The sequence below is a fragment of the Pongo abelii genome, chromosome 20 (genome assembly GCF_028885655.2).
Source record: "Pongo abelii isolate AG06213 chromosome 20, NHGRI_mPonAbe1-v2.0_pri, whole genome shotgun sequence".
NCBI lineage: Eukaryota > Metazoa > Chordata > Mammalia > Primates > Hominidae > Pongo > Pongo abelii.
Genome location: NC_072005.2, coordinates 22,271,878 through 22,285,242, shown reverse-complemented (window position 1 = coordinate 22,285,242; position 13,365 = coordinate 22,271,878). Strand labels below are relative to the sequence as shown.

Genomic DNA, 13,365 nt, shown 5'->3' with positions numbered 1-13,365 from the left:
AAAAAATTTCAAGATGTTTCATCTTGACCTGAACTTAACCACATTCTTGAGCTGATCTGTGTCCTTCACTTTAGATTAATGGTAATTTCAAAAGTTTACTGGCAACCACCAATTTCTAATTCAGTATTACCAGGTGATAAAATTAAGAACCTACAAAATTAGAGAATTTTCTAAATATTTAGAAATTTCTGTTATTGTTGGGGACCAGCCTCAGTACCACCTGTAGGGTACATAAAGTCCGGTGGCAACGAAGGAATGAGAAGAGACAGGTTAAGAGTTCACCAAGGGTGGGGTGCCAGGGGACCAGTTGCACTTTTGGAGGCTACAAAAGGCATGAAGTTCTGGTCTCCACAGTATTTATTGAGTATAATCACTTAGATCTAAGAAGCAGATGTTCAGGGGTGAAACGGTGAAAGGGAGGTGGTGTTTCATACACCTAATCTATAGCAGTGGTGGTTTAGGCAAATTTTCTTTGTGCTGAAGCAGTGTAAACTTAACTACTGATGTATTCTTTAACTTACCAGAGAGCGGCTGTGGGGGGTGGGCCTAACTTAAAGCCTGCATATCTGGCCACATTCCAATGCTTCAAAGGAGTATCTCTCTCCTTGAGCACAGTGTTTATAAATAAGAGAGCGGTCACGCTCTGGTCGTGGGAACGTGATGGCAATAAGGAGGCTTTCCTCCTTGGAGGCCTCCTGTGGCTTTCCACAACCTATTGTCCCATATTTTTATGGCCAGTTTATACAGGCACCCCATAAGCCTTTTTCCCAACATGTTATAATTTAGTATTTTGGGATAAATCTATTAGAATATTCTATTACATCCTCTATACTGAGCACATTACCGAGTTGGTAATTGGAGAATATGAGCAAGAAGCATGTTGTTCATACATGTTTTTAATAAAACAGGTATTGCTGCCTTTAAGCCAGACCTGATCATTTTCCTGGAGGAAGGAAAAGAGCCCTGGAATATGAAGAGACATAAGATGGTGGAAGAACCCCCAGGTAGGTGAGAGTGAATACAGACAACATGGATGAGAGGTCCAAAGTCAAGGAGGAAGCCAGTCCTTAAAGTGATTCTGGAAGCTGTGTTCCAAAAGAAGTAGTTTCTGGAAAGCCAAGTTTTTATTTTTATTTTTTAATTTCCTCTCACACAGGGGCATCTTCTGTCTTATGCTTTTAAAATTTCTAAGAATTCTTCTTTCCCTTCAGTAATCTTCCTTCAAGTTTACAGTGACAGCCAAAGTACTTTTCATGGCATACAAGAGAGTGCACAATCTTTTTGTTTGTTTATTTTTGTGGACACACAGATATCTGCATGATTTTAAGATACTCCATGTTAAACTGTCTTTTAAGTTCTCTTTTTCCATCATCTCTGATATGTGTGAGAGTAGTGGTTTCTGTATCTTTGGGGGTTTTTTTGTTCGTTTTTCTGTACATTTCATTCTGTTTTTATTACTATAGTCTTGAAATATAGTTTGAAATTATAAAGTATGATGTCCTTCTGCTTTTTTCTTTTTCTTCAAGATTGCTTTGGCTCTTCACAGTTTCTTGTAGTTTCATGTAAATTTTATGATTGTATTTTTCATTACTGTGAAAAAAACACTGGAATATTGGTAGAGAGTTTATTGAATCTAGAGATCACTTTGGATAATATGGCATTTTAACGTTTGTTCTTTGAATTGATAGGCATAAAATTTATTTGAATTTATTTGTGTTCTCATTATTTTTCATTGATAAATCTTGCACTTGAAAACTTTTTCAACTCAGTTAAATTTGTTTTCAGATATTTATTATTTTAGTGCTATTGTAAATAAGATTGTTTTATTCCTCTACTTTATCAGATAGTTTAAGTGTATGGAAATATAACGTATGTTAATTTTATATTTTGCTAATTTACTGAGTGTATTTATTGGTTTGAAAAGGTTTTAATGTACTCTTTATGGTTTTTTATAGAGAACATTGCATGATCTACAAACAGCAATATTTTACTTATTTGTCTTCAATTTCAGTGACTTTAAAATTTTTTCGACTAATTTTTCTTCCACATACTTCAAGTGCTGTGTTAAAGTAGAAGCATTGACAATGGGCACAATATACTTTTGCATTGGTGTATGAATTTAAAGGAGTAAACACCTCTTAAAGTTTTTATAAACTGGTTTCAGAGGGTAAAAATCTTCTTTTGTTGGGCCCCCAGGGTGATAGAATGCCCTCTGGGTTTGTAGTAGAGCAGGGTTGTAGCTTGGTCACAGGGCTGCTGGCTCTGCACTAGGGTTGGCTTATTATAAGGGGCTTTGGTACTTGTAATTCCCATTTTATTTTTGGACAGAGTAAATATCCCTCAGGACTTTGCTCAGTAGGGTAGATGCTAGGGCAGGTTTCTGCAGTCAGGTCTGTGTATGGTGGGCTTTATAATAGGATGTGGATCAGTATGGTTTCACTGAGTACCAGAGAGGATTTCTGGGGTCACTGTGGGTTTCTACGTGGGCAGAAATGGCCATGAACTGTGGCTTAGAAAGCTGGAACTGAGTCATGGAACTGCTATTGGGACCACAGTAAGGACCAAGGTCTGCCGGCCTGCCGTCATGGCTCTAAATGGGTATCTCTCTCCAGGCTTCTGGAAGACCAAGACCTCTCACAGACTGTGGCTGGGAGGAGTTTGGGATGATTACAGAGTAAGTTCAAAATTCTCCATGGGACCAAGTTGGGTGGGACATTTTCTGGTCTGTAGTCAAGAGCAGGGGTCCTGTAGTTTGCCACCTGAATGAAAGCTTGCCTTCTGAAAAGGGTGCTCCTCAATCTTGGGCTTTAGCAAAGTTTCCCAATTGCCTCCCTGGATCTCAAAGCTCTCTTAAAGGCACTTATTTTTGAGAGGGGGTCTCATTACATCACCCAAGTTGGTCTTAAAATTTTGGCCTGAAGCAATTCTCCAACCTTACCGTACCATGTTGCTGTCATTACAGATGTTAACCATGATGCCTGGTTCTCTCATTAAGATATTTTTGTCACGGATGACTGACAAACTTTCTTGCTGTTGGGGGTTAAGCAAATAGGAGACCTTTTTGTTTTTATCTGTTTCTAAGAGTGTAAATGCTTTATATCTCTCTGTCTCATACAATCTTTGTCTTTTTGTGGCTGACTCATTTCATTTTGCATAATGTTATCAAGATTTAGCTTTATAATTGGTAGAATATTTTCTGCTTTTTGAAAACTGAGTGATATTCCAGTATTTTTATATTTCAGATTATATTTACTGAATGATTTGGTGACAGAAATTTGCATTGCCTTTACCTATTAGCTTACAGTAATAATTATTGCTCTGTAAATGACTCCTCATATGACCATACATGTTAAAGTATATGTGTTGCATTCTATTTCTTTAGTCTAATTTTTCATCCTTATACCAGATTGTTTTAATTCTGTAGCTTGGAATGTCTTTTGAAATCAGGAACTTTAATGCCTGCAACATTGCTTTATTATTATTATTTTAAGATTGTTGGGAACTTTATTGTCTTTTGAGATTCTGTATACTTTTAGGGTTGCAGTTTCTATTTTTTCTAAAATGCAATGAGAAATTTGAAAAATATTTCATTAAATTTATAGATTACATTGAGCAGGATGAACATCTTTGCAATATTAACATTACAGCCTTTGCATAGGAGCATGCTCGAGTGTTTTGTTAAATTCATATATATGTATATTTTTTGTTTGTTTGTTTGTTTTTGTTTTTTTGAGATGGAGTCTTACTCTATCACCAGGCTGGAGTGCAGTGGCATGATCTTGGCTCATTGCAACCTCCACCTCTTGTTTTCAAGCGATTCCCGTGCCTCAGCCTCCTGAGTAGCTGGGACTATAGGTGCATGCCACCAAGCCTTGCTAGTTTTTCATATTTTAGTAGAGACAGGGTTTCACCATGTTGGCCAGAATGGTCTTGATCTCCTGACCTTGTGATTCGCCAGCCTTGGCCTTCCAAGGTGCTGGGATTACAAGCATGAGCCACTGCACCTGGCATATTTGTTGTGTTTTCTGTTTTTTTTCTATTTTTGTTGTATACTGGCATTCAAGTTTAGTCATAGAAAATAAATCATAAAATTTCAGTTTTAAAAAATTTGGTAAGACTTCTTTTTTGGCCTAAGAGGTGGTCTATCAAGAAATATACTGTATGAGCTATTCAGAATGGTGTGTATCCTGATGTTGAGGAGTGCTCTCTATACCTCTGTCAGTAATAGTTGTTTTATACCACCTTTATGTAGTCTGTTTCCTTATTAATATTCTGTTTTGATTTTTTTATTATAATTTAAATTCTGGGGTACATGGGCAGAACTTGCAGTTTTGTTACATAGGTATACACGTGCCATGGGGGTTTGCTGCACCCATCAACTCATTATCTACATTAGGTATTTCTCCTAATGTTATCTCTCCCCTAGCCCCCACCCCTCAACAGGCCCTGGTGTGTGATGTTTCACTTTCTGTGTCGCTGTGTTCTCATTGTTAACTCCCACTTATGAGTGAGAACATGCTGTGTTTTGTTTTCTGTTCTTGTGTTAGTTTGCTGAGAATGATGGTTTCCAGCTTCATCCATGTCCCTGCAAAGGACATGAACTCATTTTTTTTATGGCTGCCTAGTATTCCATGGTGTATATGTGCCACATTTTCTTTATCCTGTATATTACTGATGGGCATTTGGGTTGGTTCCAAGTCTTTGCTATTGTGAATAGTGCTGCAAAAAACATGTGTGTTCATGAGCCTTTATAGTAGAAAGATTTATAATCTTCTGAGTATATACCCAGTAATGGGATTGCTGGGTCAAATGGTATTTCTGGTTCTAGATCCTTGAGGAATCACCACATTGTCTTCCACAATGGCTGAACTAATTTACACTCCAACCAGCAGTGTAAAAGCTTTTCTACTTCTCCACATCTTCTCCAGCATCTGTTGTTTCCTGACTTCTCAATGATCGCCATTCTAACTGGCATGAGATGGTATCTCATTTTGGTTTTGATTTGCATTTCTCTAATGACAAGAGATGATGTGCTTTTTTTCATATGTTTGTTTGCCACATAAATGTCTTTTTGAGAAATGTGTGTTCATATCCTTTGCCCACTTTTTGATGGGGTTATTTTTTTTTTCTTGTAGATTTGTTTAAGTTCTTTGTAGATCCTGGATATTAGCCCTTTGTCAGATGGATAGATTGCAAAATTTTTCTCCCATTCTGTAGGTTGCCTGTTCACTGTGATGATAGTTTCTTTTGCTGTGCAGAAGCTCTTTAGTTTAATTAGGTTCCATTTGTCAATTTTGGCTTTTGTTGCCATTGTTTTTGGTGTTTTAGTCATGAAGTCTTTGCCCATGCCTATGTCCTGAATAGTATTGTCTAGGTTTTCTTCTACGGTTTTTATGATTTGGGGTGTTATATTTAAGTCTTTAATCCATTTTGAGTTAATTTTTGTATAAGGTGTAAGGAAGGGGTCCAGTTTCGGTTTTCTGCATATGGTTAGCCAGTTTTTTCAACACCATTTATTAAATAGGGAATCCTTTCCCTATTGCTTGCTTTTGTCAGGTTTGTCAAAGATCAGATGGTTGTAGATGTGAGGTGTTATTTCTGAGGCCTTTGTTCTGTTCCATTGGTCTATATATCTGTTTTGATACCAGTACCATACTGTTTTGGTTACTGTAGCCTTGTAGTATAATTTGAAGTCAGGTAGCATGATGCCTCCAGCTTTGTTCTTTTTGCTTAGGATTGTCTTGGCTATATGAGCTTTTTTTTGGTTCCATATGAAATTTAAAGCAGTTTTTTTTCTAATTTTGTGAAGAAGGTCAATGGTAGCTTCATGGGGATAACACTGAATCCATAAATTACCTTTGGCAGTATGGCCATTTTCACGATATTGATTCTTTCTATGCACGAGCATGGAATGTTCTTCCATTTTTTTTTTTTTTTAAGATGGAGTCTTGCTCTATCACCCAGGCTGAAGTGCAGTGGTGTGATCTCAGCTCACTGCAAGCTCCACCTCCCAGGTTCATGCCGTTGTCCTGCCTCAGCCTCCTGAGTAGCTGGGACTACAGGCGCCCGCCACCATGCCTGGCTAATTTTTTGTATTTTTAGTAGAGACGGGGTTTCACAGTGTTAGCCAGGATGATCTCGATCTCCTGACCTTGTGATCCGCCCATCTCAGCCTCCCAAAATGGTGGGATTACAGACGTGAGCCACTGCACCCAGCCATGGAAAGTTTTACCATTTTTCTGTCCTCTCATTTTCTTGAGCAGTGGTTTGTAGTTCTCCTTGAAGAGGTCCTTCCCATCCCTTGTAAGTTGTATTCCTAGGTATTTTATTCTCTTTGTAGCAATTGTGAATGGGAGTTCACTCATGATTTGGCTCTCTATTATTGGTGTTTAGGAATGGTTGTGATTTTTGCACATTAATTTTGTATTCTGAGACTTTGCTGAAGTTGCTCATCCATTTAGGGAGATTTTGGGCTGAGACAGTGGGGTTTTCTAAATATACAGTCATGTCATCTGCAAATAGAGACAGCTTGATTTCCTCTTTTCCTATTTGAATATCCTTTATTTCTTTTTCTTGACTGATTGCCCACACCAGAACTTCCAATACTATGTTGAATAGGAGTGGTGAGAGAGAGCATCCCTGTCTTGCGCCAGTTTTCAAAGGGAATGCTTCCAGGTTTTGACCATTCAGTATGATATTGTCTGTCGGTTTGTCATACATAGCTCTTATTATTTTGAGATACGTTCCATCTATACCTAGTTTATTGCGAGTTTTTAGCATGAAGACTGTTGAATTTTGTTGAAGGCCTTTTCTGCATCTATTGAGATAATCATGTGGTTTTTGTCATTGATTGTGATTATGTGAGTGATTATGTTTATTGATTTGTGTATGTTGAACCAGCCTTGCATCCCACAGATGAAGCTGACTTGATCTTGTTGAATAAGCTTTTTGATGTGCTGCTGGATTCGCTTTGCCAGTATTTTATTGAGGATTTTTGCATCCATGTTCATCAGGGATATTGGCCTGAAATTTTCTTTTTTTGTTGTATCTCTGCCGGGTTTTGGTATCAGGATGATGCTGGCCTCATAAAATGAGTTAGAGAGGAGTCCCTCTTTTTCTATTGTTGGGAATAGTTTCAGAAATAATAGAATCAGCTCTTCTTTGTACCTCTGGTACAAAGGCTGTGAATCCACTGGGTCGTGGACATTTTTGGTTGTTAGGCTCATAGTTACTGCCTCAGTTTCAGAACTTGTTATTGGTCTCTTCAGGGATTTGACTTCTTCCTGATTTAGACTTGGGAGGGTGTATGTGTCCAGGAATTTATTCATTTCTTTTAGATTTTCTAGTTTATTTTCATAGAGATGTTTATAGTGTTGTCTGATAGTAGTTTGTATTTCTGTGGAATCAGGGGTGATGTCCCCTTTATTATTTTTCATTGTGTCTATTTGATTCTTCTCTCCTTTCTTCTTTATTAGACTGGCTAGCAGTCTATTTTGTTAATCTTTTCAAAAAACCAGCTCCTGGATTCACTGATTTTTTTGAAGGATTTTTTGTGTCTCTATTTCCTTCAGTTCTGCTCTGTTCTTAGTTATTTCTTGTCTTCTGCTAGGGTTTGAATTTGTTTGTTCTTGCTTCTCTAGTTCTTTTAATTGTGATGTTAGGGTGCCAATTTTAGATCTGTCTTGCTTTCTTTTGTGTGCATTTAGTGCTATATATTGTCTAGGCACTGCTTTGTCTGTCTCCCAGAGATTCTGATGTGTTGTGTCTTTGTTCTTGTTGGTTTCAAAGAACTTTTTTATTTCTGCCTTCATTTTATTATTTACTCTATAGTCATTCAGGAGCAGGTTGTTCTGTTTCCATGTAGTTGTACGGTTTTGAGTGAGTTTCTTAATCCTGAGTTCTAATTTGATTGCACTGTGCTCTGAGAGACTGTTTGTTATGATTTCAATTTTTTTAAATTTGCTGAGGAGTATTTTACTTCCAAGTATGTGGTCAATTTTAGAATGAGTGTGATGTGGTGCCGAGAAGAATGTATATTCTGTTGATTTGTGGTAGAGTCCTATAGATGTCTATTTGGTTTGCTTGGTCCAGAGCTGCATTCAAGTCCTGAATATCCTTCTTAGTTTTTTGTGTCATTGATCTGGCTAATATTGACACTGGGGTGTTAAAGTCTCCCACTATTATAGTATGGGAATCTAAGTCTCTTTGTAGGTCTGTAAGAACTTGCTTTATGATTCTGGGTGCTCCTGTATTGGGTGCATATATATTTAGGATAGTTAGCTCTTCTTGTTGCATTGATCCCTTTACCATTATTTAATGCCCATCTTTGTCTCTTTTGATCTTTGTTGGTTTAAAGTCTGTTTTATCAGAGACTAGAATTGCAACCCCTGCTTTCTTTTGCTTTCTATTTGCTTGGAAATATTCCTCCATAACTTTATTTTGAGCCTATTTGTGTCTTTGCATGTGAGATGGATCTCCTGAATACAGCACTTTGATGGATCTTGACTCTTTATTCAATTTGCCAGTCTGTGTCTTTTAATTGGGGCATTTAGCCTGTTTACATTTAAGGTTAATATTGTTGTGTGTGAATTTGATCCTGTCATTATGACGCTAGCTGGTTATTTTGCCCATTAGTTGATGCAGTTTCTTCATAGTGTTGATGATCTTTACAATTTGGTATGTTTTTGCAGTGGCTGGTACCAGTTGTTCCTTTTTATGTTTAGTGCTTCCTTCAGGAGCTCTTGTAAGGCAGGCCTGGTGGTGACAAAATCTCTCAGCATTTGCTTATCTGTAAAGGATTTTATTTCTCCTTCATTTATGAAGCTTAGTTTGGCTGGATAGGAAATTCTTGGTTGAAAATTCCTTTCTTTAAGAATGTTGAATATTGGCCCCCCAGTCTCTTCTGGCTTGTAGGGTTTCTGCAGAGAAATCCACTGTTAGTCTGATGGGCTTCCCTTTGTGGGTAACCCGGCCTTTCTCTCTGGCTGCCGTCAACACTTTTTTCTTCATTTCAACCTTGGTGAATATGACGATTCTGTGTCTTGGGGTTACTCTTCTCGAGGAGTATCTTTGTGGTGTTCTCTGTATTTTCTGAATTTGAATGTTGGCCTGTCTTGGTAGGTTGGGGACATTCTCCTGGATGATATCCTGAAGAGTGTTTTCCAACTTGGTTCCATTCAACCCATCACTTTCAGGTACCTGAACTAAACGTAGATTTGGTCTTTTCACATAGTCCCATATTTCTTGGAGGCTTTATTCATTTCTTTTTGTCCCTTTTTCTCTAATCTTGTCTTCTTGCTTTGTTTCATTAAGTTGATCTTCAGTTTCTGATATCCTTTCTTCCGCTTTATCGATTCAGCTATTGATACTTGTGCATGCTTCATGAAGTTCTCGTGCTGTGTTTTTCATCTCCATCAGGCATTTATGTTCTCTAAACTGGTTATTCTCATTAGCAATCCGTCTAACCTTTTTTCAAGGTTCTTAGCTTCTGGCATTGGGTTAGAACATGCTCCTTTAGCTTGGAGGAGTTTGTTATTACCCACCTCTGAAATTTGTCAAATATGTTTGTCAATTCGTCAAACTCATTCTCCATTCAGTTTTCTTTCTTTGCTGGCAATGAGTTGTGATCCTTTGGAGGAGAACAGGCATGCTGGTTTTTGGAATTTTCAGCCTTTTTGCACTGGCTTCTCCCCATCTTTATGGATTTATCTACCTTTGGTCTTGATGTTGATGACGTTTGGATGGGGTTTCTAAGTAAACATCCTTTTGGAGATGTTACTTCTATTCCTTTCTGTTTGTTGGTTTTCTTTTTAAAAGTCAGGCCTCTCTGCTGCAGATCTGCTGGAGCTTTCTGGAAGTCCACTCCAGACCCTGTTTGCCTGGGTATCACCAGCGGAGGCTGCAGAACAGCAAAGATTGCTGCCTGTTCCTTCCTCTGGAAGTTTCATCCCAGAGACCACCCGTCATGTGCCAGCCAGAGCTCTCTTGTACGAGGTGTCTATCAGCTTCTACTGGAAGGTGTCTCTCAATCAGGAAACACGGATGTCAGGGACCCACTTGAGGTGGCAGTCTGACCCTTAGCGGAGCTCAAATGCTGTGCTGGTACATCCACTGCTGTCTTCAGAGTTGTCCAGCAGGGATGTTTAAGTCTGCTGAAGCTGCGCTCACAGCTGTCCCTTCCCCAAGGTGCTCTGTCCCAGGGAGATGGGTGTTTTATCTATATGCCCCTGAATGTGGCTGCTGCATTTTTTTCAGAGATGCCCTGCCCAAAGAGGAGGAATCTTGAGATACAGTCTGGTCTTGCTGAGCTGCGGTGGGCTCCATCCAGTTCAATCTTCCAGGTGGCTTTGTTTACACTGTGAGGGTAAAACTGCCTACTCAAGCCTCAGCAATGGCAGACGCCCTTCCCCCACCAAGCTCCAGCTTCCCAGGTGGAGCTTAGACTGCTATGCTTGCAGACAGAATTTCAAGCCAGTGGGTCTTAGCCTGCTGGGCTCCCTGGTTGTGGGAACTGCCAAGCCAGACCACTTGGATCCCTGGCTTCAGCCCTCTTTCCAGGGGAGTGAACGGTTCTGTCTCACTGGACTTCTGGGTGCTACTGGGGTATGAGGAAAAAAAAGAAACTCCTGCAGCTAGTTTGGTGTCTGCCCAAACGGCCACCCAGTTTTGTGCTTGAAACCCAGGGCCCTGGTGTCATAGGCACCAGAGGGAATCTCCTGGTTTGCGAGCTGCAGAGACCATGGGAAAAGCACAGTATCTGGGCTGGAGAGCACGGTTCTTCATGGTACAGTCCCTAAACCCTTCCTTTGGCTAGGAGAGGGAGTTCCCCAACCCCTAGCACTTCCCAGGGGAGGCAACATCCCACCCTGCTTTGGCTTGCCCTCAGTGAGCTTCACCCACTGTTCAACCAGTCGGAATGAGATGAAACTGGTACCTCAGTTGGAAACGCAGAAATCACCCACCTTCTGTGTCGATCACGCTGGCTGCAGACCAGAGCTGTTCCTATTTGGCCATCTTGCCAGCCTCCTCTATTTTCGTTTTTATTACAGAAAGTGTGGTGTAATAATATCCTACTATAATTGTATTGCTCTCCTTGTGTTTCTTCTATTCTGTCAGTATTTGCTTTATATATTTGTAATCCTAATGTGTGACACACACACACACACATTCAAAGTTTTCACAGGTTCCGAGTTAATCCATTATTTTAAATATCTTTCTTTGTCTCTTTGGAGTTTCACTGTAAAGTGCATTTTATAAAATATGAGTCTTTGACTTAAGATTTAGCTTGTGTAATATTATTTTGACCTCTTCTGCTCTCATTTGATTAATATTTGCATGAAATGTCTACTTCCATCTTGCCACTTTGAGTCTTTTTAACATTGGATTTCAACTGACTCTTGTAGAAAGGCAAGTTGGATCTTGATATTTAAAATTTTTTAATAGCCTGGGCACTGTGGCTCATGCCTTTAATCCCAGCACTTTGTGAGGCTGAGGCAGGTAGATCACCTGAGGTCAGGAGCTCAAGACCAGCCTGGCCAACATGGTGAAACTCTGTCTCTACTACCAATACAAAAATTAGCTGGGTGTGGTGGTGCATGCCTGTAATCCCAGCTACTTGGGAGTCTGAGGCAGGAGAATCACTTGAACCTGGGAGGCAGAGGTTCAAGTGAGCTGAGATAGGGTCATTGCACTCCAGTCTGGGTAAAAAGAGTAAAACTTTGTCTCAAAAGAATAAATGTTAATAAATCTATTAAATATCTGTTGATTTGAAAGTTAATTTTCCATATATTTAAATAATTTTCTGAAACTGAAGGAGTTACTTTTATTTTATTACCTATTCTATTTGATTCTTGCATCTTGTCCTTCATTTTCTCTTTCTGTCTTCCTTTGTTTCTGTCTGATTTTTGTATGGATATGCCTTCACTATCTTATTTTTCTTTTGTATATGTATACAGATTTTTTTGTGTGTGTGGTACCTTGGGGATTACATAAAACCTAAAAATACAACAATATATTTTAATCAGGTGAAAAATTAACTCTGGTTGCATAAAAAATTCTTCCTTATTATGTCTGCTCTTAAATTTGTCACCGATGTTGCTAAGTTTATCGATTATGTTGTATATTCATTAACAGATGTTTATAATAATTCCTTTGCTTTTATCTCTCAAATGTTAGAGAATAATTAAAAATGTTTTCTGCACCATTAGAATAATGCTAGAAATTCAATTTTTTGTCTGTGCATATCTTTCCTACAAAATAATTTATTTTTATTGTTGTTTTCTTACATTATGTTATTTTCAGTGATAAAAACTGCTTTTGGCAACTTTCTTATGGAAGACATATGCAGTGCTAATATACTTCTTAAGAATTTAGTTATTTTGAAAGTTTTTTTTCCCATTAGGCAGGACAGATTTGCTGATGGTATTATTCTCACTTGATATCCTTTTTTTTTTTTTTTTTTTTTTTTTTTTTTTTTTTTTTTTTTTTGGACTTTGACTATATCACACAATTTTCTTCTGGCCTGCAAATCTTTTGTTGACAATTCACTGGCTATTTTTGTTCTTATCCTCATTTTTCTGATTTTCTATACACTTTTGTGTTCCTATTTCACTCATTGAGTGTTATTCAGTTTTTAAAATTAGTATATCCATTTTTAATAGGTTCTTTCTGAAAATTGTATAATATTTTTGATGGGATTATATTGCCCTATTTTGTATAGATTGTAATCTTTGAGATTTGGACATTTAAAAAGGCTACCTGTCACAACATTTATAATGTAGGTTTGTCCTCGCATAGTCAGAAAACAATGGTCTTGGTTAAGATTATATGGGTCTCTCAAACATCTTCAGATTTGTCTTGTCTGACGTTTTGCATTTACTTTTAGTTGAGAGAGATTATTTATGTTTCTTCTGAAAAGTAATCACTTGGTACACCTGGTCTCTCTCTGCAGGACTGCAGTGCTCTGCTGCAGTACATTTACCTTTGGTCTCAGCAGACTCAAACTGTCATTTCTAAGTATACCACCATATCTTTCAGCATTTTATGTCATGGGAGACAGAAACCAGTGTGTGGAAAGGGCTGTAGAAGACATAAATTAAATTGTCTGTGCCAATAATTTACTTTCCTTAAAAATAAAACAAAACAAAAACACAAACAGAAGTTGACAATTTAGTTCTGAAGGGACTAGGTAATACTGAGGAACAGAAAGAGTTGTACTGGGTAAATTTAACAAACTTTTCTTTTTTTCTGTGTGACTCTTTGCATTTGGCTTAATTCAGGCACTGCACACACTTAACTCATGTATAAATTATCCACATATGTATTTTGGTCTGTATGTTTTTATTGCATTTATATGTCTGTGAAGAA

At 38.2% G+C, this 13,365-nt stretch overlaps 1 protein-coding gene across 1 annotated transcript in view; it reads left to right on the top strand.

The window, feature by feature from the left end:
* The window catches only part of LOC100936299 (zinc finger protein 208), a 255,057-nt gene that overhangs the window by 213,264 nt on the left and 28,428 nt on the right, over nucleotides 1-13,365 (top strand). Inside the window, exon 4 of the mRNA XM_063720040.1 lies at nucleotides 909-1,004. Coding sequence (XP_063576110.1) covers nucleotides 909-1,004 — 96 coding nt within the window. The remainder of the gene's footprint in view (nucleotides 1-908; nucleotides 1,005-13,365) is intronic.